Raw genomic sequence first — 20966 nt, forward strand, 5'->3', positions numbered from 1 at the left:
CCACCCTTCCTTCACAGCTTCATCCCCTCTGTGCTGGCATCCTCCTTGTTTTGCCTTCTTGTACCTCTTTGAGTGGGGAAACCGTTTCGGATTTGTGAATCTTGAGCGTGAAAATATATGGTACAAAGGTATAAATATCTTTAGTGAGGAATGACAGCAGCTGTAAACAGGAACACACCTGACCTCCTGGTACCTTGTAGTTTTACAAGACAGTCAACATTTTTAGAGCAAACAATTCAGCATCGGTAACTATCAATAATGCAGCAATTATGCAAACGGTCAGCATCAGTTTACAAAGTATGCTGCTGATTAATGAATGAATCTTGCAACAGAAACGTCATCATCCTTGTTTAGATTAAATAATGTGTAATAAATATGAATAAAAATAAAAAGTCAAAGTGTGTTACCAAGTGTAGACATTATATGTGATGGTATTTTTATTGAATTGTATTTACCTATATAGTGCTTAGAAAATGGCTTTTTTAAGTGTCCTAAAGCTCATCTTTATTTCTGTTGCCAAAGTATAACAGCAAATTAGCTTCTATAGTAAGATTTACCCCTTTTGGCTTACATTTTTCATATTGATTAGCAACATTTTTCCCCATTTCCATATTTATTTTATGTGTACCCTTTGGAGAAACATTAAATTGATGTTCATCACATAATTATACCTTACAAAAGATAAAACAATCAGTGAGAATCTTTGAAGATATTTTCGCAGGGTACTGATTTCTAATTTCTAGTCAGGACATTGTGACTCTGTGCTCTCGTTCTGCATGTGATGTGTGTACCGACTAGCAACAGTGACAGCCAGTATTTCTTTATGCAAAATTCTAAAACTGAATTAATCACTTTATAGACATTAAAAAGCAGGAATATGGTTGATGTCATTTCACAGATCTATCCAGATCTTTACAGCATAATGTGTACAGTTCTCACTGGAACTACTTTCTACAGAAGGAACAGTCCCTTTAAAAGTGTTGACCTCAGTGGACAAAGCTCAATAAACCGCACAGCTTACAACAAACAGTCTTTCACAATGACAAGGTTTATCTTTCTTCTACTGGATGTTTGCATATAAAAACACATAATTAGTTTGATCTCACCTTTGCTATATCGATTTGCATGTGAGAAAAGAAACATGTCACATGTGTGAGATTGAGTGAGATTTATGTTGAGTGATCCCTGACTGCTAAAAAAAACCCTACTGTGCCTTCAACTGTGAAGACATTCTCACATTTTTATTAGTGCATGTTACAGAAAATGCAATTGCTTCCTCTCCATGGCTGAGAGCCCACAGCAAATGCTGAACTTGTTCCTAAAAAGATCTTCTTGCATGTAGCTGTTTCGTATTACCTAAAAATCTTGTCACTAATTGCTGCAGCATCTTTAAAATTCTGAATAAGTGAGCTTCCTTGCCTGTGAGGGACTTTAACTAATTTGTTTTCTCCCTAAGATTTAGTCTGCAATGTGAAGACTGGTATCGCACTAATGCATGTTTGGCAAAAAAATGAAGCTACAACTGGGAGAAAACTAGCTGAGGTTTAGATCAAGACTGAAAGCAGAAGAAGCAGAAGTTCAAAATATACCTACATATCACAACCTTTAAAGCTCAACATGTTATATCTCATTCAATAAACTCATTTGAAAACTGACTTGCAAAAAGAGCAGTTTGTTATATCATGAATAGTTACCTGTGTGACTATTGAACTCTTTTCTGTTAAACTGATTTCATCTAAATGGCCAGCTTCATGTTTAATCAGCACCCTAACATAGCTCTTCTAAAATAAATAAATAAATAAAATAATGCAAGGGTAATCACAGCAGACAATCATAGCAACATTTCACATTTCAGCACAAAAGACCTAGTTTGCTGCAGAAATCATACATCTTTCTCACCCTAAAATTATACATCTTTTATAAGCTTAAATATAGTAAAAACAGGTCAGATTGATGAGATAATTTATGTAATGCAGGTTTTGATAAAACATTCACAGGAGCTGAAGTTTATTTTGTTGCTTCCAGCTGTTTGTAGGACTCTTTCCTCTGAGTTTATTAAAAACCTGCAACATCAAACAGCAGCAGAATCCATATGAACGTCTCCAAAGCTAAAGAGTTGTCCTCGGGCTGAGTACTGCGCCCCATCACAGCTGTTGGGTATTTTTATTTTAGTGTTCTTAGAGTAGTAGTTAGAATCTCATTACATATGGACAGAATTCACAGTGTTAAGCAGAATATTAAAAAAAAATACACTATTAGTTATTTGGCCAGTTTGACAAGTTTGCTGTTATTTTTTGATTTCATCATGCATCATTTCTTGTACTGTCTTTCTACTCTGACATGCATGACAAATATCACACGTCATGGCTATGTGTAAATGAAGTCATGAGGAACATTGATTTAAAAGTAGCCTGAAGGGCACAATCATTCAGACACTGACGAAGACTAATCTTATGTATCCCATGCTGAAAGGGCTTTGCTTGGCCAGGTACAGATCAAATTAGCTGTTTTTATTATTATGTTAAGTCAAGCTGTCTCTTTTTTACTTTGGCTTTATGCATAATTGGTGTGTGGAATTCAAATGATTCCCAAAATTTTGAACTAATTACAGTTGCCCATGATGTCGCTGAGTACAATGTACATATTATTGGAAATCTACTGAGAAAAGTTCTTTTTTTCAACTATTTCTCATCTAAGGTAGCTTATTATGCAAAGGTAACAACTCATCATACTGGTAAATGCAACTGATTCCAAAAAACAGCCACCAATTACTGAAAAACTGGGGGGGAAAAATGTCAGAACTAGCAGTAAGCATAGTGTCATGCTGCTATGTAATGTATGTTCACATCAGGTGGTCACGCCAGAGCGTACTTCAAAGAATAAAAGGCAGTCGGTCCAGACAAACCATGAATCATTTCTTTCTTTCTGCTCAGTTCCTATTTTGGGAGGCTGAGCGGAGCCACCAGGGCACAAACCCTACTATTCTGTAGCTCCGGCACAATCCTCCTCATGTATAATACATATGTCCTGAGGATAAAGCTCTTCACACTGGCAGACAAACACAAGCAGTATCAGTGGGAGTCAAGAGAAAACGTTACAGGCACCTCCGAGCCTTTACGACTGCTTGTTTTGAAATTTAAGAAATGAACGTCCTTCAACTGTCATGGAATATCAGGGAAACTTCCCATCTGTGCCTAATAATGTCTTCCTGTCTTGGAGGGATAGAGTGGCCTGACGTCAGTACAGGTATGAGGCCGCTCCTTCATGATTGCAGATCCATGGTGGCTTGCTGGGATCCATGATGACTTGGCGGGAGAGAAAACCACAGCCATCAAAGCCTTACCACAGGGATTAAAATAATGAACCTCGAGCACTCTCAGCCCAAGTACAGCTATGGATGGAAACACTGTTTTTACTTCACTACACACTGGCTTTCTGTGCTGTGAATTACAAGTGACCTCATCAACCATTTGATGAGCCAAAAAGTTTGAAGAAGCCAGAGCGAAAACTGCATTTTCTGGATCCATTTTCCTGGAAGCTTTCATGTTATATAAATAAAAACATCATCTGCCGATTTTCTATATAATCCTTGAAACCTTTAAGAGTATCAGGATCACTCTAAAAAAGGAACACAAGAACTCCCATCACTAAGACGTTGTCATATAAATAAACCAAGGAAATTTCTAATAATTACTGGCAGGCACTCCTGCCTCAAATCCCTGCATCTCTCTCTCAAGAACACTCACTATATCTTATTACTGCTAATAGACAACAAGGCAGCGATGGCTTTGTTAAAATACAAAAGTCCAAATGTGAACAGCTTCTTTGAAATACATCAAATAAGAAGTTCTATCGTTGTTCTGTCATATCTGTGTGTTAATTCTAAACTGTAAATTACCTTTAAAGACTCAGAATTAACACTCATTGAAATATGTGCACTGTTGAAAACACTCAAAGTGCTTTTTTTTGTAAGATACAAAGCAGTGCAGCAAATTCCATCAATGGCACAACCCCATCACTTAATTTGACAAAGAGACAAGAGAGAATTTTATCAGATAGCAGTTAAGCACTTTTCTATACAGTTTATATTTTGTTCTACTAAATGAATAAGCATTTTTACACCTTTGGCATTCCACAAATCTTCTATTACCACACGGTACACAAGGATGGAGTCTTTAGTTGAACTGGTCGCATCTGGTAACTACAGGGGACTGATGATGAGTATTCAACAGAAATTTGTTTCACAATTTTATACTTTCTAATCTGTGCAACTTTCTATATATTTTGTACAATTTAATTTTGCATAAAATTACATATTTTGCAGTATTTCAATTTTTCTAGTCACATCCTATAGGATTCTTACTACATCACATCTGTTAACTCACTGAACTCTTAACTTATTGGATCTTATCTTTTACCTTTTTGATTATTAAATCTTTTTTTTTTCACACAAAACTGCCAAACATTCCTTAGTTCCAGGTTTTTAAATGTGAAGATTTACAGAATGGCACATCCTCGCTGCAGGGCTCTCCTCAGAAACATCTCTCTGTAGATCTATATAATAATACAAGCAGAATCATTGAAAAACTAAACAAAATATGAGTATACGTAAATGTAGTTTATATTTAACAAAATCCAGATTTTGTGTTGATAAATTGTCTCTGTTTAACAACTTTAGGCCAAAAATTAAGAATAAATAATTTCGGTGTTGCAGTTTTGGTCAAATAACAAATCTCCTAAAACAGAAGGTGTATTAGTATAACCAAAAATGAGTTGCATTTCTATATACGCCTTCCAGAACTGCCTAAAAACATGCACAGATGATTTCACGAAAAAGCAAATCTTGTTTTGTCAACTTGCTTTATTCTGTGTAACAAAGCTAATATTCTGAGATTGAGCTGAGGATGACAGAGACCATCCAGCGATCACAAGGAGACACTCTGCCTTCACGGCACTTGCATAACGACAACCTTGTGCGGCGTGTTGCTTCTTTGCTAATGGAGTCAGAAGCATGCCATGCACTATTTCTCCCTCAGCAACACATTCAAACATTGCTTTAAATAGATTGTGCCAGACACTCAGCCTTGGAACCCACTGTCTTATATAACACAAAACTGGTTCAGACATGATTCACCAATTGAGGACCCTGGCGAAGATTAGATTGTTTTTGTCACTGAAAAACACCGTCAGACACAAACACGGCTGATTCCTGCTGAGGATGTCGAGTACAGGCATCTTGGTGTGTGTCCAAACACAACAACGGATACAGTTCTGCAGGATGTAAAGACACGTCAGTCTTTCTGCTGGAAGCTGCATCACAGCTGCAATTCTATTTATTTGACATTTTAAGTAGCTATTTTTAATCGATATTTTATACTTCATTTTGTTTTGATTTTGGACCCTTGATCTAATCATTTACTCCTTGCAACAGATAAAATGCAGTTCTGAAAAACAAGTTTGACATTTTGGGACACAAGCTTATTCAAGTTCTTAAATGAAAAGAGCAATATGTTTAGAAAATATGAAGCTACAGTCAGTTAGATTAGCTTAGCATTAAAACTGGAGAGAAAAAAAGGTGTAACAGGTAGCCTGGCTATGTCTGACAGTGAAAAATATTCTTTAGAGTGTCACTAAAGCTCAGTAATTAACACACTCTGTCTTGTTTGTTTAATATGTACAAACACCAAAGTAAAGAAAAATGACAAGTTGCCATGACAACACCACCTTAGCAAGTCACTGCCACCTGTCAAAAAAAATTGTCCACCACAGAACCCTGACAAAACCCACAACTTGTTGTTTTAACACTTGGGTTTTTGTCTAAATTCAACAAACAAGGCTGAATGTATTAATTACCGAGATTTAAAGGTGCTGATATGCAGATGCTGTTGCTGTCGTGGAGAGCCAGCCTCTCTGTTTACACAAAGACAACCAGCTGCTGGTGATAGCGTTTATGTTCCGTGGACTGATATCTTCTCATGGATGCATATCTCCCTAAATCTGGAACCATTTCTTTGGAACAATTACTTGAGCACATATTTACCTACTCCGTCTCTCACTGTGCTGTAGTAGAGTGTATTTTTAATTTCATGTTAAATAAATGAACAGCACACACTTCTCTGTTAGTGCTGTGACAGATTGATCAAATGAGGTCAGTGTCGGTGTTCTCTTGTGACTTGGCCTATCTGGAAATGAAATAAAGAAAAAAAAGAACTTCTTGAAAACAGCACGGTGATGGCGACTGTGGCAGATGGGAAACATAGATGAGTTAGAAAAATAAAGTGCGAGGCTGTGGCTGTGCAGATTATGCAGACAGTTGACTGTTTCACAACCCTCCCACGGAGAGTGTGCTGAACGGGAGCTTTGCTTTGATCACCTCTCTGGATTAACTGACAGTGTGTATCGGTGTGTGCGCTGTGTGTGCAGTTGGCAGAGAGGTGCAGAAAAATCAGTGCATTTTACTCCAGCTTACTGTGGTGATAAGAAAGAAACGTCTGCCCTAACCTTTTAAACAATGTGCCATTATACAGATGAGGAGGAAAATGTGGACGTCCATGGAAACATATTTTAAACAGCCATCAGAGGACCTACCATCATCGGCCGAGGCTTCACTGCTGTAGCCGTCATAATCAGCAGTCAGAGGGCTGTACTTCTGCCGACTCTCCCAGCTGAAACCTCCAGTGTGTTTGGCGTTTGAAGCGGCCTTGGCTCCTCCCCGGAGGCCTTGAGAGCGGCTGACCGCTTCCTGATACTGACCCATCAGTTCATCCTCGCTGTCCGATGATGAGCCCTGCAGGTCGGCGTCAGCGTAGGCCTTGTCTGTTGGTGGAGAGTGGAGCAGAATCAGTTGTAGTCTGAAACCAGGTAGAGTGGCAGCCTCTACTGGCACCACTGCTACATTTCACAGCAAACCTTCTGCGTAAAAAAACAAACAAACTCCAGTTTGAATTGTTGAACAGAAATTGATACTTTTTTTGCTTTGAATGAGCACATCACTCAAGATAAAACTGACAACTTGCTGAAGCTTTACTAGAATGACAAATAGTTCAAAGGCTTCTGAAAAAACAAGTTCTTGAAGAGTAGTAGCTACATCAAAATAACTGAGCCTGTGATGGACACAGCTGACTTTAGCAGTATAAAATACATATATACACACAGGATCATTTGGTGGAGGCAGCTGTTGTAATCATTCTGAACACAGAGCTGCAGATTATTCAGTTAAAGCTTTGCTAAGGTTCCACATTCAAAGAGCACTAAAATCAAAAAGGAACATCTGCACACTCACCCTGCGACGCTACTTACTCTATTTCATTTTTCCTGCATCTAATTATCCACATTACTCATTCAGTGTTTTGTATTTACTGAATTCACAGAGAAAATTACAAGATGTCATGACTCATTTCGTAATATCCTGCTGGATGTCGTCACACGGTGATGTCTTACACTCCTTTTGTTGTCCTTGTCAAGCGATTCAGGGATTCTTATTACAGAGCCTACATTTATATGTTTCTACGATATTTTTGGGGTTGACTAGAATATCTTTAAATTCTTTAGTGTTCTAAAGCACACTATTTCCTCATACTGTAAATTGCAGCATGTCTTCTCATCCTCTCTCCAAAACGCTCCATTCTAGTTCCCGTCTCTTGAAAGCCTCCCTCCTCAAAAGTCCAGTCTGTTCTGACTGGTCATTCTTCTCGCTGAAAGCAAGGCAATGTTGACTATGTATCATAATCTCATATACTCTATGAGTAAATGCAGTGAAAGTCTTGTTTGAATCTGGGATCGGGTGTACGAGGTAAGGAAACTACTTTGAAGCTACTTGCAAAGGTGAGGATCAGTGTTTTCTGTGAAAGAATAACTTCCTTTGGTGTGGACTTTGGAACTAACATGCTTAAAAAAGCATTCTAAAACACTAAAATGAACGGGAAAATCCCAAAAGCAAACAATGTGTCTGCAAATATGGGTCCTGGAAACTAGAACTGCATTAACATCGAGATCCACCATCTATAATTATTCAGTGTAACTTTAGTGGAATATTTCTTCATCATGTACTCCATCTAAAAATGTGATCTCAGAATGTGTTTGAAATTAATTACCTACCAAGTCATGCAATTGATGTAAAAATTATTAACATGCCAGCATATTTCTAAAGGAATTAGATATGGTTATGTTGTTACTCCAGGACCTACTGAGATGACCTTTTATTGCTTTGTCAAAACCATTTGTGTGTCAAGGAGGAAACTATATTTGTCTTGTGTGGCTCAGTTTATGACAGCAACCGAACGCACGTGTTGCTTCGGATGATTAACAACAAGAGGTATGTTTACGATTCCGACCATAATAATGCAATATGACATTTTAAATTAAGCTTTTTTTTTAATCAAAAACAGCTAAGAACAACCACCATTCACAAAAAACAGACAAACAAGCAAAGAAATGAAAGACAGACAGTGCAAGGTGAAATGTGCAAAATCTGAACTTTGTACAGCAGGCAGCTGGAGCAGTGTACTTGAATGTTTCTTGCAGTCATAATGTTGCCATGCTGCTTAGTCCATAATTAGACATATTATGCAACACAGTGTCGTGTTATGTAACTGAAATATATCTAAATGCTTAACATATTCATAAAAATGCATTAAAAATAGGCCTTTTCTATGCAGACATGCAGTTTACTGACATTCATTTTATTCATAACGTAATGGTAATTAATTACTTAATAAAAATAAAAATGTGATATTTGTGAAGCTAAAATATTTATCATCTTTAAAGGTCACATCTGAAGCTACAGTTGCATGTAATGTTGATCTTCATTTGCACTACCTTTTAATATGAGGTGTTTTCCACTGTCATGCACATACTCCATAAGAGATGGAAAATTAAAAAAAATAATATGAGCACATTAGAGCAGAGAAAATAGAGGATAATCTGTCTGTAAATTATAGAAATATGTATAGAAATATATAATGGTCCTTTACCATGAAAAGTGTAAGTCAATCCAAACAATCAAATGTATTTTTGAATATGCTGCATGTTTTTAATCAGCCGCTACAGCGTCCTCGCTTTTACATCCGAGACAGTTGTAGCTTTGTGTTTCTTCCAGCAGGAGGCAGCAGAGCTTTAAAATGACTGGATGATGGTTGGAATAGTTCCGATAACTGACTGTAGAAAGACTAGTGTGACAAGCTCTCTCCCTCTTCTTTTTAATGTGTGCATACAAACATATAATTTATCAATATACAGGATGTCATGTAGCTTTTTCTATTTATTTTTTTTAATCCCTCAAATTCACTTCTGTGTTACAATCCATCCATAATCTACAATCCTCATTAGGGTCGCTGGGGGGCTGAAGTCTATCTCAGCCAAATTAGGGTGAAGGCAGGGGACACCCTGGACAGGTCATCAGTCTATCACAGGGCTACACAGAGAGACAAACAAGCACACTCACATTCACACCTACAGAAAAATTAGAATCACCAACAGCATGTTTATGGAAGCCTGACAACCCGATCAAAAACCAACACATGGAGAAGAATAAAACATGCAAACTCTACACTGAAAAATCCCCAGGCTTTGACACGAATGGGGGATCTGCTTGCATTTCTTGCAAAGAAATTATTTTACATCTTTATAAACTAGTTTTGGCAGAGATGGGATGAAAGAATTCATCTTTTCTAGTTTGTTTTATAATTTAACACAAGATCAAAATCAACATCACTGTCCCATGTTTTCGTCGCCTCACAACCTTACACAGCCTCACTCTGTTATGAACTCAGGTGGCTTCTCAGGATAGAGACAAGTCCCTGTGCAGGCTCCCTGGAGTCACCAACCTTTGAAGGTTCCGAGTCCCTGTGGAAGGAAGACAAGTAAACAGCCCTACATCTGTATCTGTCAGCAACAGTAATCTCCTCATGGGTTGAGAAAGGCCAGAGCCAACGGAGAGTGTCTCGACGCAGAGGTCAGGTCAGGCCTCAAGCTGCATCATTTAGAGAGTGGCTGGACACAAGTGGATGCTGATACTGAAACAATGACTGCAGAACCTTTGGGAAGCTTTTCAGGGGGTCAAGGTGTAGTTCTTGATCTGTGCCCTAACCTCCAAGTGTAAAACAGCTTTTGAGTGACCTAAACTGAGCCAAAACAACGTAAAACAGTCACGAAATGAGTATCTTCAGTATGTGTGAACGCTCACCTTGTAGTTCGGTGTTTTTCCTGAAGTCATCAAGGCACTGCAGGCTCCCTGGGTTCTCTAGTGCCAACTTGTTGTTGAGGTACCAGAAAAGGAAGGTCATGAGGATGATGAAGAGTCCGATGGCTGTCAGAAACCCCAGCACTTCTGGAGAAACTGGGACATAGACGTTCAAGTTAAAGTTACATTTGTTTTTTAGCATTTTACATACCATTGACACACATAACACTTTTGGTAAACAAATGTGAACGTTGTCCAGATACTTCTGGCCATAAATGCTACAAAAAAACATGCCAGTTAAGACTAGCCTAGCTTAGCTAGACTTTGTATTCCCGTTATAAGGGATATACGGGAATACGGTCTAGCCCTCCTCCATTGACACATTTTGACAGGTTTTCAAGCTCCGAGCAGATCAGACCGAACCAATCAGAGGACCAGAGGCGGGAGTTAACAATGCGTCATCTTCAGGGCCGAGATTACCCATCTAACACCTGTGGATCTCCCGCATACAAACAAAATGGCGACCGCAACAGAGCGAGGTTTCTCTCGTGCGCTTTCCTCTGTTTTGCACGGGCTGAATTTGTCCTTAAAACTGGTCGCCATAACTGTTTGGACTACTTCTTCTTCTTCTTCTTTTAATTCCAGCAGGCTGTACGATAGAATGCGCAATGCTGCCCTCCACTGTTGAAAGGGAGAGCTTAGATTTTCCTCAGGACCCCTGTACGGCGAAGGAAGCTGTTAAAACTACAAAATATCATGGCGGAAAGGCAGTTGTTAGGTCGCTTAGTGATTGCGTCACACATGCGTTACGCTGATTGGCTCTCTCCAATTCAAGCTGTGATTGGTAGTCCCGCCTCTGGGCTAGATTTGATTCAATGGAGCAGTTCCAGACTGACTTTATGTGTATTTGTAATACACAATATAAAGGCTGTCTGGTCCCCAGGCAAAGTTAAGACCCCTTCTCACACCAAAACTGTTTTTATCTGTCTGTGACCCATTTACCATTTACTATCTCAAATATAGTCTGTAGTCTGACATTTTGAGAGAAAAAAGCATTCATATTTTTGAGTTGTATGTTAATCTTCTCATTTAACACTCAGCAAGAAAGAAAATGAGCGTATGTCCCAAAAATCTGAGACTATTCGTGGCAGAAATGTTAGCAAAGCAAGCTAACATGAAAATGCATTAAGCACTCTGATCCTGAAAATAAGAATTTGCTAGTGAGTAAAATGTAGCATAAATTTGCTTCAAAAAAATTCTGGTGGACACTGCTGTGTATTATTTTAGCAATAGTCTGTTTCTGTCTTATTTGACTTGACGACTAAAAAAAATACACATTTATGTAGTTTGTGTAAATGGTAATTGTATAATTATAGTCTGATGCAATAAAAAAAACACTTGTGGCAAACATCAGCTCAAGACAGATGAGAGAGACGGAGAGAGAGACAGCGAGGTTATATCACTGTAGAGACACAACCTGTTGGTTGCCATAGCAACAGGTTCAGGTGCAGCGTCACTTCAGGCTCCAGACAAACAGGCGAGTCAGATCTCATTAAGCGCAACACTGGCTGCCACACATCAGTAGATTCAGTGTGCTTTGGATGGAAACATCATTAGAGATGCAGGCAGGATTTGTTAAACCTTTCTGAACCCGGCTGATGAAAATACTGACTGTGTTCTTGACAGATGAAAGCATGACCTTCCACCTCACGTATGACCTTCAGTGTCCACAGATGGGCAATGCTATCATCAGATGTTACCAAAAGGGAGACTAGGCTTTCAGGATGTAATGCTTTCTGTTCTCTGTGGTAGTGGCATCAATGCAATCAAATAAGTTTAACATCTTGGTCCAGTAGCTAATTACTGGAACCCCTTCAAGCTAAAAGAAAACACCACTATCGTTTGGTAGAACATTTTCACTGCATAGACCGCTATTACAGTTCTATGTTCCAGAGAATAGTCACCTCATACAGTAAGTTCAAGAAACTAATTTGACATTTTGTGTAGGTACAATCAATTGTTGTAATCAGGGGGACAAAACTGCAGAATTCACTTTGGGCCTCTTGCGCTGCCAGTGTGGGCGTCCAAAGTATGAATGTGTCACCTTCTCAGACAGTTACATACGCATAAATGAAAATACTTAACTACCACTTTGAGGGAAAATTCTACCTTTTTTACCCCGATCTAATGATAACTGTCCAAGGCAAATGATGTTGAGATGAGTCACTGAGAACAAGAAGTTAGAGAGTAGTGTGTGTTTATCAAGTTGAGAGACATTTGGCAAACACATTTTACTGTCTAATAGATATGGCATCCTTCATAATGACAGAAAGGACTGCACACATGCTACTCAGCCACTACTGTCTAAAAGGCAATAACCACTTTAAGCACAATGGCGCTGAAGACCATATTAAACCAATTACAGGAGCCTATTAAAGACATTTATATTGAGTATGACACACATGCTCATTCACAGTGATTGCCTATTGAGTACAGAAAACTTTGCAGAGAGGTTAGTGATTGCTTGCTATGGTAAAAGTTTAGTGTTAGTATTCCAGAAAGCACACTGTAGATCCTGAAACCAACAGAAGCATTGTGCTGAATAATAGAATAACAAGGTGAATACAGCTACTTCTTTTCCAGCACTGTAGAAGAATGTTGCATTCCCAGTGTAACGTATAGGATGGACTGGAGGGTTCATGAATGCAGAAAAGTCAAACACACGCAGAGTTTGCGATGGAAAAGCAAACTTGAGCACCACTCTGTATGCTCACTGTCTTCTGATCGATAGTGGTAGAGCATGCAGAGTGGTGCTCAAGGTGATGGCTGACTGTGGAATATGGAGAGGACATGAAAAAAATATTTTTATTTTTAGTATTATTTATTAATGGTATTATTTAACTGCTGTCAGTTCCACCCAGGCCCAAATACAATATTTCAAACTATTAATGGTTTAAAATACTTCTTTAAAGGGGTTCTCTATCATTACTCTGACAAGGAGGTAGAGCCCCAGGAGAGTTAGGTGACAATCGGCGTTGATTTGTCTGTCCGTTTGTCTGTCCATCTGACTGTCTGTCTATCAGCAACATTACTCAAAACCGGAATAACGGATTTGGATGGAATTTTCAGGGAAGGTCAGAAATGACACAAGGACCAAGTGATTAGATTTTGGCAGTGATGCAGCTTATAGTCTAGATCCACAGATTTGTTAAAGATTTCTGTATCACAGAGATACGCATCACTGTAACTATGACAACAAGTGAAATCAGTTGCTTGCTGACGATCACATGATTGGGATCCTACCACAAATCAACCATTATGGACCTATCTGTCGGAAATTATACAAGGAACAATTGATTAAATTGTGGGGGTGTTTCCGAGTCCCATCAATTCCTGCTGCCCGCTACATATTTAGGTCATGCAATTCAGTATCTGTACATAATGTACACATGCAGAACACACGCCTGTGCTTAGTGCAAAGTCATTTTGTTTGAGGGTATATCTGTATTAAATGGCCACATTGTACGGTGCCGTGATTTATGCCACTAATTTTTTCAAGATTTCATCCGTTGAAATGATACAATGACTGAGCAGTTTTGGCAGAGCACTGCGCTCTCTGAGTGCTTTTCTTGTTAAATATTGCACCTACATAATGTTGGGCGAGTAATGACAAAAAGAACAAAAAAAAGTCAAAGAAAAAGGAGGCTTTGATGTCCAGACTTTTAGTTACCAGTAGATTTACAAACACTGGCTCCTACACATCCCCAAACATCACCAATTGTCTCATTACATAGGCTGGTAAGTGCCAACATCTTTCAGATTTCATACCTGCAACTAGCGACACAGGATTTCTGTTATAAATGCTCACCTTCCGAGCCTTGACAACATAACACATTAAATGAAAGAATCATGCGTGAACTGACACACACTCATCAGTCACAACATTTAAACCACTGACAAGTGAATTAAATACATTTGATCATCTTGTTACAACGGCACCTTTCAAGAGATGGGATGTATTAGGTAGGCAGCACAACATCCAAATTGTAATGACACAACTGGGTCAGAGTACCTCAACCAATGAACCGGTGACAGCTATGGAGGCCCAAAGCTCACTGATGAACGTGGGAGATGAAGGCTGGCCTGTGTAGTTTGATCCCACGTAGGAGCTACTTCTAGCTAAAACGGTTGATACAGTAATATAAGTGAAATCAACTTTCCACGACAGAAAGATGACGGAACACAGAGAGCATCACAGTTTGCTGTGTATAGGTCTGAATACCTGCAGACCAGACACTTGTCCGCTACTAAAATGACCTATTTGGACATCTGAACTGGACAATGGGCCAACAAATCTGGTAAATCAAACTTGTAGTTCACCTGCAGAAGAGATGGCAGCAGGATGCAGTATGAAAAGAAGGCACTGTGATGCTCAGGACAATGTTCAACTGGAACCATTCGTCCATTTCCTTCATGTAGATGTGATTTTAACCAGTACCACCTACATGAATATTGTAGCACTCAGGTGTTGTACACCCTAGCTGCCTGATGGGAGTACCCTCTTTCAGCAGAATACTGCATAAGTTGACCAGGAACAGATTAGGGATATCACAAAGAGTTCAACATGTTGCCTTTCTCATCAAATTTCCTAAAGTGCAACACACTCAAGTGTCTGCTGGATGTGCTGCAAAACCAAGTCAGACCCATGCATGCTTTATACCATACTTTCCAAGGTTTAAAGGATCTCCTGCTAACATCCCAACACCTGATAGCTTCAATGGGTCAGAGCTGCTTTGGTGTCACAAGGGGAACCTACACAATATTTGGCAGGTGCTTCTAATGTTGTGGCTGATCGGTGTACCTGAAAATCCTAACTGAAAAACAGAACTATCTGGTTGTCGCATAAACCCTGAGTAGAAGCTGTGTGACTTACACAGTGCAAAGGTACTTTGCAGCAAATCAACAGCAAAGAGAACAAACGTCTCAGATATTCTCTTATAATGTTCCAGCGACTACTTAAGGGCCATGCAAGTAGGAAGAGGTGATAAAAAAAAGCTACTATAAGAGGAAAGATGTGACAGCTTTTAAGTGCAATTAGAGGGAATATATTGTTCACACCTCAAATTAGTGCCGAGCTCATTTAACATGATGAATGAAGCTGTGCACAGCATGAAGTCCCTATATGCAAAGTCCATATTGTTCAAATGAGCCAAATGAGTGTCTTTGTACAAATAGGAGCTAATGAACTCATTTGGGAAGACAGTGAACTTTAATAGCATCCATTTTCCGATCAAAGATGATGACATATATTCTATTACTTACAAATCAAATATAATGTCTGCAACAACTAACTGCATTTTTGCGCTGTTTCAGGCTGTTATTGTGTTAAATACAAAGGTGGGTAGTAACGAGTAACATTTACTCTGTTACATTTACTTAAGTAACTTTTTTTTTAAAAATGTACTTCTGAGAGTAGTTTTTCTCTGGCATACGTTTTACTTTTACTTGAGTATATGTGTGAAGGAGAAACGCTACTCTTACTCCATTTCACTGGGCTACACTCAATTCCTTACTTGTTTATTTACCACATTAGATCTGCTTTATTTTGCCAGAGAAAAGCCCTAGTGGATCTACCACATAACTGTGTTTCACCAATCAGATGAAGCAACAGTAATCACGTGACTCCGTTTCACCAGATGTCGCCCTCACGCTCTCACTTTTTACTTATACTTGAGTGATATTATGTTGAAGTAATGTTACTCTTACTCGAGTGTGATTTTTGACTACTCTACCCACCTCTGGTTAAATATTATATATCTCAAGCCTGATTGGAAGGAGTTCCTATAATGTTTTGCATCAGTAAACAAACATTCAATTAAAGCTTAAAGAGAGTAAGTAATTTGTAGAAACTGGCACACAATGAGATTTCTAGCTTGATTTAACAACAGGATGGTTCATAGCCAGACTCACACCTAAAGAACTGGAGAAGAACGTTACATAACCTGCTGCGCTCTTATTTCCAGCTCCTTGACTTTCTAGCCTACAAACATGTGTGCATTCCAAAGAAAAAGTGGTAGATTTTTTTGGAGCAATTGTTTGTTCTCTCTGGCTGTAATGAGCCTTGATTTTTGTTGGTAGCCCACAATGTTTGGTCACATGGTGATGTGGGAGCGGGAGGCGTTATCCCATGGGAATGCCTGTCTGCTCACACTGTACCAGCTTCTCACTGTAGACTGAATTATTCACAGCACAGATGGAGCGGGAGCGATCCTGCTCTGTATAATTCCCCAACTGGCTCAAACAGGGAAAAGAATATTAAATCCCAGACAATTTCACTCTTTACTTTACTCTTATTGACTTAGGACTACAACATTTGCTTGAATCTATACACTTATTCTGTATTCAGGCTTCATTCCTTTGTGTACTCCCTGAACATGCTCCAAAAAAATTTATGTTTTACCCCAGAAATTAGTATTTCTACAGGAAATGTTGCTGTACCGGTGCAGTCATACAGTGTGGGTGATGCGTGGTACAAGCTGTCTAACATCATTTCTCATTTTCCTGTTAGTCTTACTTTACCAAATCAACTGTATTCCATTAAAATACTGAGAATAGCCCTTAGATAATGTGTGTGGGACTGACTGGTGACTCACAGGAAGATTAAAACAATAACGGACTTTGTTATACAAGAAGCACGGAGAACAAAAATGTGGGAAACCAAACTTGTAATGGTTATAAAATGTACCAAACACCTTTGTAAGAGACAGTCTTTTGAAAGTTTTTGAGGGAGACTTTCAGGAAGATTCTGATTAAACTTTACGTCTGAAATGGAGATATTTGGCATTTACAACACCAACCTAACTGACAAAGTCTTTCCTCAAGATGATAACAGACTAAAGACATCACAGAAGGAGATTCATCTGCTGACATTTGGGATTACAAGTGGATTATATGAAAAATATGAAAAAATAATGATTAGCTTTAATATACTGTCTGTTTTGCTTACTGACAAACTGAAATGGTTTCTATATCCCGAGATGGATCTGTTAATAGGACAACATTAATTAGGAAACAAATGGAGAAACTGATCTCTCTTCAACAACCCTTAGTTTCACATGAGTTTAGTTTAGTCATTTCATTCAATTAATCACTCAGCTCTCTTTTGTTCTCCATACTACTAGTCTGGTTTACTGTCACAATGTCAAAACTGATAACAAAAAGCTGTTTTTCTCATGTCCAAAATGACCAAAAGAATATAAGTGTTGCTGTTTTATTCAGCGTATTCTGGGTTGGCTGGCACAGTTGTTTTACTGTTATACTGTTCTGTGTTTTATGAATAAAAATACACACAATGACAAAAAAAATGTTCATCTAACATTTCTGTCATAGTAGCACAACTGCAGCACCTGCAAATCATATTGGGATTATTTTGACAGACAGCAAATATAATGTGAGTCATAATTTCTGTGGGAATGGTCATTTTTTAAATTTCTCTTCCACTGAGAAACATTTTAAATGATGATGTGTGTTTTGCTGCATGTTCTCTCTGCAGCACCACAATGTTTCACTTAGAGTGGTTATGTTTGTGAGGCCTTTATCACAAAATTGCAGCTCCTGTAATTTGGATGTTACACTTAGCCATATTGTGATTTCAATAACATTTTGATTAATCTTCCAGGCCTACAATAGTGTTTTCTTTGAGATTAGAGGGCAGCTCTGTAGATGAAGGTGTAGCTCACACTGCTGATGATGAATCAGATCATTTAAAGCAGAACAGAAGCATGAGACTCATAAAGCTAGTTCAGACAACATGTGCTCTAAACGAAACATTGGCCAAGACAGTGACAAATTGGAGACTTTATGACTGATGATGGCATCTTGTAGTTACCTAAGCTGCTCCAGCCCTGCTGCTAGGCACAAAGAAGTGTTTTTTGAGCTCAAGTTTGGGAAGCCAAATATCACACAAGTGAGGCAGTTTTCTGGGAAACTTTGGAATTCAGCTGCTGTGGCTGCAGCTGGAGAAAAGAGAAGACGTGTAGCAACCTTCAAAAGTTGCTGGATGCTCTTGAAGGGTTTGATCTGTTGAGAATAAGAACCTTTTTACCTAACAAACTCCCATAAAAATGTTGGAGGGGCCATGTCTGCCATGCTGATACCATAATGAGCGCATTGTTAAGAACACTGCCAGGTTTAGTGATCAATCTGCTGACAAATGTAGGTTTGGTAGGTGTCTCTCTGTGAGAAGTTACTATGTCGAAGAGACTACAGCATAAAATGACTTGTAGCAGGCTATGCTGAGAAAAATTAGTGAACTTGAAAATTAAATCTGACATCTGGAACTTATTGTAAAAATGTAAAAGACAAGGTATGTTAAAAAACTATGAAGTATTTTAGATGAACAAGAAAACTGTAAGAGAAAGTACAAACAATAGTTGCTTTTCTTTCAGACTTACTAAGAAAGCAGACGCTCAATAAGTGACCACAGCTCCAAGGACAAAATGTCACTTCCTTTTTAATCAAATGAAAGGCATTCATGTCACAGAAAGGTTCCTGCACGGTGCACCATGAAATGACATCTTGACCTGAACAAACAGAAAGGAGCACGTGGTTTTAGGTTTTGAAAAAATGCTTCTATTTGAAACATGAAATCCTCATCTCTGATTAGAAATGAGTGACCTTCGCCAAATCTGACAGTCATTTGAGATTAATCTAATATGGCTGCACATCTTCAGCTAGAATCAACAAGAGCCATGTGTATGTTTACCATCATAACCCAGGAAAGCATTTTGCCAGTTTTATAACTGGCTAAACATGATTTGTTTTTGACAGTCTCAGCAATGACAGTGAGAGCCAATGCTCTTATCAGCTGTCATCCTTCAATGCAAGAATGTCTGAGACAGTGGAAGAATCTCCCACGATGCCAATTAGCTGGTAAACAAGACAGCTGGGCGGCTTGTTTGACCCTGTTACCATCTAATCCACTGTATTACGAATGTATACAGAGAAAAGAGTCAGTGGAAAGCAATGCAAAAACCAATAATGTGATTCACACAAAAATTCTACAACTTGGATTATATTGTCACTGTTGACAAATACGGTTGTATACTGCATTCACTGTGGCTCGTCTGTGCCATCTTTGTTGAGTTGGTCCGCATGGAAACAGTTGCCATGTTCAATGTCAAAAAGCACAAAACCATCTAAAAGCACAAAGACACCCACACACACCACAGGCAGCCCATAAGCACTCTCATCTCTCCCATACAAACTCCTACACAGGCTCAGACAATGCTCTGAAGCACAATACCTACTGTGTAGTCACAAACTTGTCCACACGCACAAACACACACCACACACACACCTCTGGAGTGAATCTCCCACAAACACAAAAAACTAAAAAAAACAAATAGGGTAACCCAAATTCGAACATTTTCTTACACAACCAGACCACTCGGCTGGCTCGTGCAACGTGACACACACTCTCAGAATCCACTTGTGTTTTATGTTTTTTTTTTTTTTTTGGTCAGTATGAATATGAATGTTCCACGGGAAAGAAAAGAAGCATGGAACATTTTAAATTAGAGCTATTCTAACCAGTCTGACATGTTAAAAGCTTGTCTGTATTAAATTGGGCTGCTGCAGCACCGTCATGACCTTTAATAGATGTAGCCACTTAAGAAACGCCAAACTTCTTTTACAGTTATTACTTTTGGGTCGCTTTGCTGCTTTTTTTTTTTTTTTTTGGATCGGAGCAGTGAAGACAGACAGAAATGTAGGAGAAACAGCAGGGAAACGTCATACAGTAAAAGTCAGGACGCCCATGCTGTCAGCATTTGTGCCCATTTGGTAGAAGCCTGAACCACTCAGCTATCTGATCCCCCACCTACTCAGTCTTCAGACGTGACCAAAAGTAGAAGATGTTTTTAGCAATAATTTACCCATGCAGTAGAGTGTTTCATCCATTTACTGTGGCGATTCATTACAAAATTAATTAACAGCTATGTCAAATGTAAATACATGAAATAATGCATAAATGTAAACAGAAGTAATTCACTGTTGTTGTGATTGTTCCCAACTTTGTGGTGCATGAATATTCTTACAATGAACTGCAAGACAGAAACCTTTGCCAAATAAACTAATAGTTATGATATTATTGGTTTTAAATTATTACAACTTTTTTTTAATGCAAGAACTTCTTATTAACAGATCGAAAATGCAGAGTCTTCAGACTGTTAAGGATTAAGACACAAGGCCAAACCTAAGAAGTGTTCAGCTCAACAGCAATAAAATAGTTACAATGTGTGTACGTGTTTTTAATGTTATTATAAAATACTTTAGAACAGTAATGGAGTTTTGGGTTCCACCACAAATCTAATATTAATGAAGCCCATTGTTTGTCCTGTCATATTGTCAAATCATGAACAAATATAACACATAAACTCTGACTCATCAACTGTTTTTTTTTAACAGCATGCAGTAGACAGACTAGTGTGACAAGCTCCCTTACTCATTTTTTTAATGCGTGCATACAAACATCAGTATATCAATATACAGTATGTCACATAGATTTTTCGATTACAGTGGTCCCTCGTATATTGTGGGGTTAGGTTCCAGACCCTCCTGCAATAGACGAAAATCGGTGATATAAGGAGCATATTGTAACCTTTAAATATTGGTCAACTCTATCCCCATCTCCAGGGCTTTGGGTCAGGCCGGTTACAATTATTTTGCATTTTTATGCTCATGTCTTTTGTTTTCTTCCATGTTAAACATCCCCCGCAGGACAGGA

General features: G+C 38.6%; 1 protein-coding gene across 7 annotated transcripts in view; it reads right to left on the bottom strand.

Moving 5' to 3' along the window:
* Positions 1–20966, bottom strand: part of syt14a (synaptotagmin XIVa) — a 59206-nt gene that overhangs the window by 19968 nt on the left and 18272 nt on the right. For all 7 annotated transcript variants that reach the window (XM_051946426.1, XM_051946415.1, XM_051946436.1 and 4 more), the window contains 2 exons: positions 10184–10336; positions 6589–6816 (listed from right to left, as the gene is read on the bottom strand). In XM_051946426.1, the coding sequence (XP_051802386.1) occupies positions 6589–6816; positions 10184–10336 (381 nt within the window). The remainder of the gene's footprint in view (positions 1–6588; positions 6817–10183; positions 10337–20966) is intronic.

The sequence above is a fragment of the Acanthochromis polyacanthus genome, chromosome 1 (genome assembly GCF_021347895.1).
Source record: "Acanthochromis polyacanthus isolate Apoly-LR-REF ecotype Palm Island chromosome 1, KAUST_Apoly_ChrSc, whole genome shotgun sequence".
In the NCBI taxonomy this organism is placed as follows: Eukaryota; Metazoa; Chordata; class Actinopteri; family Pomacentridae; genus Acanthochromis; species Acanthochromis polyacanthus.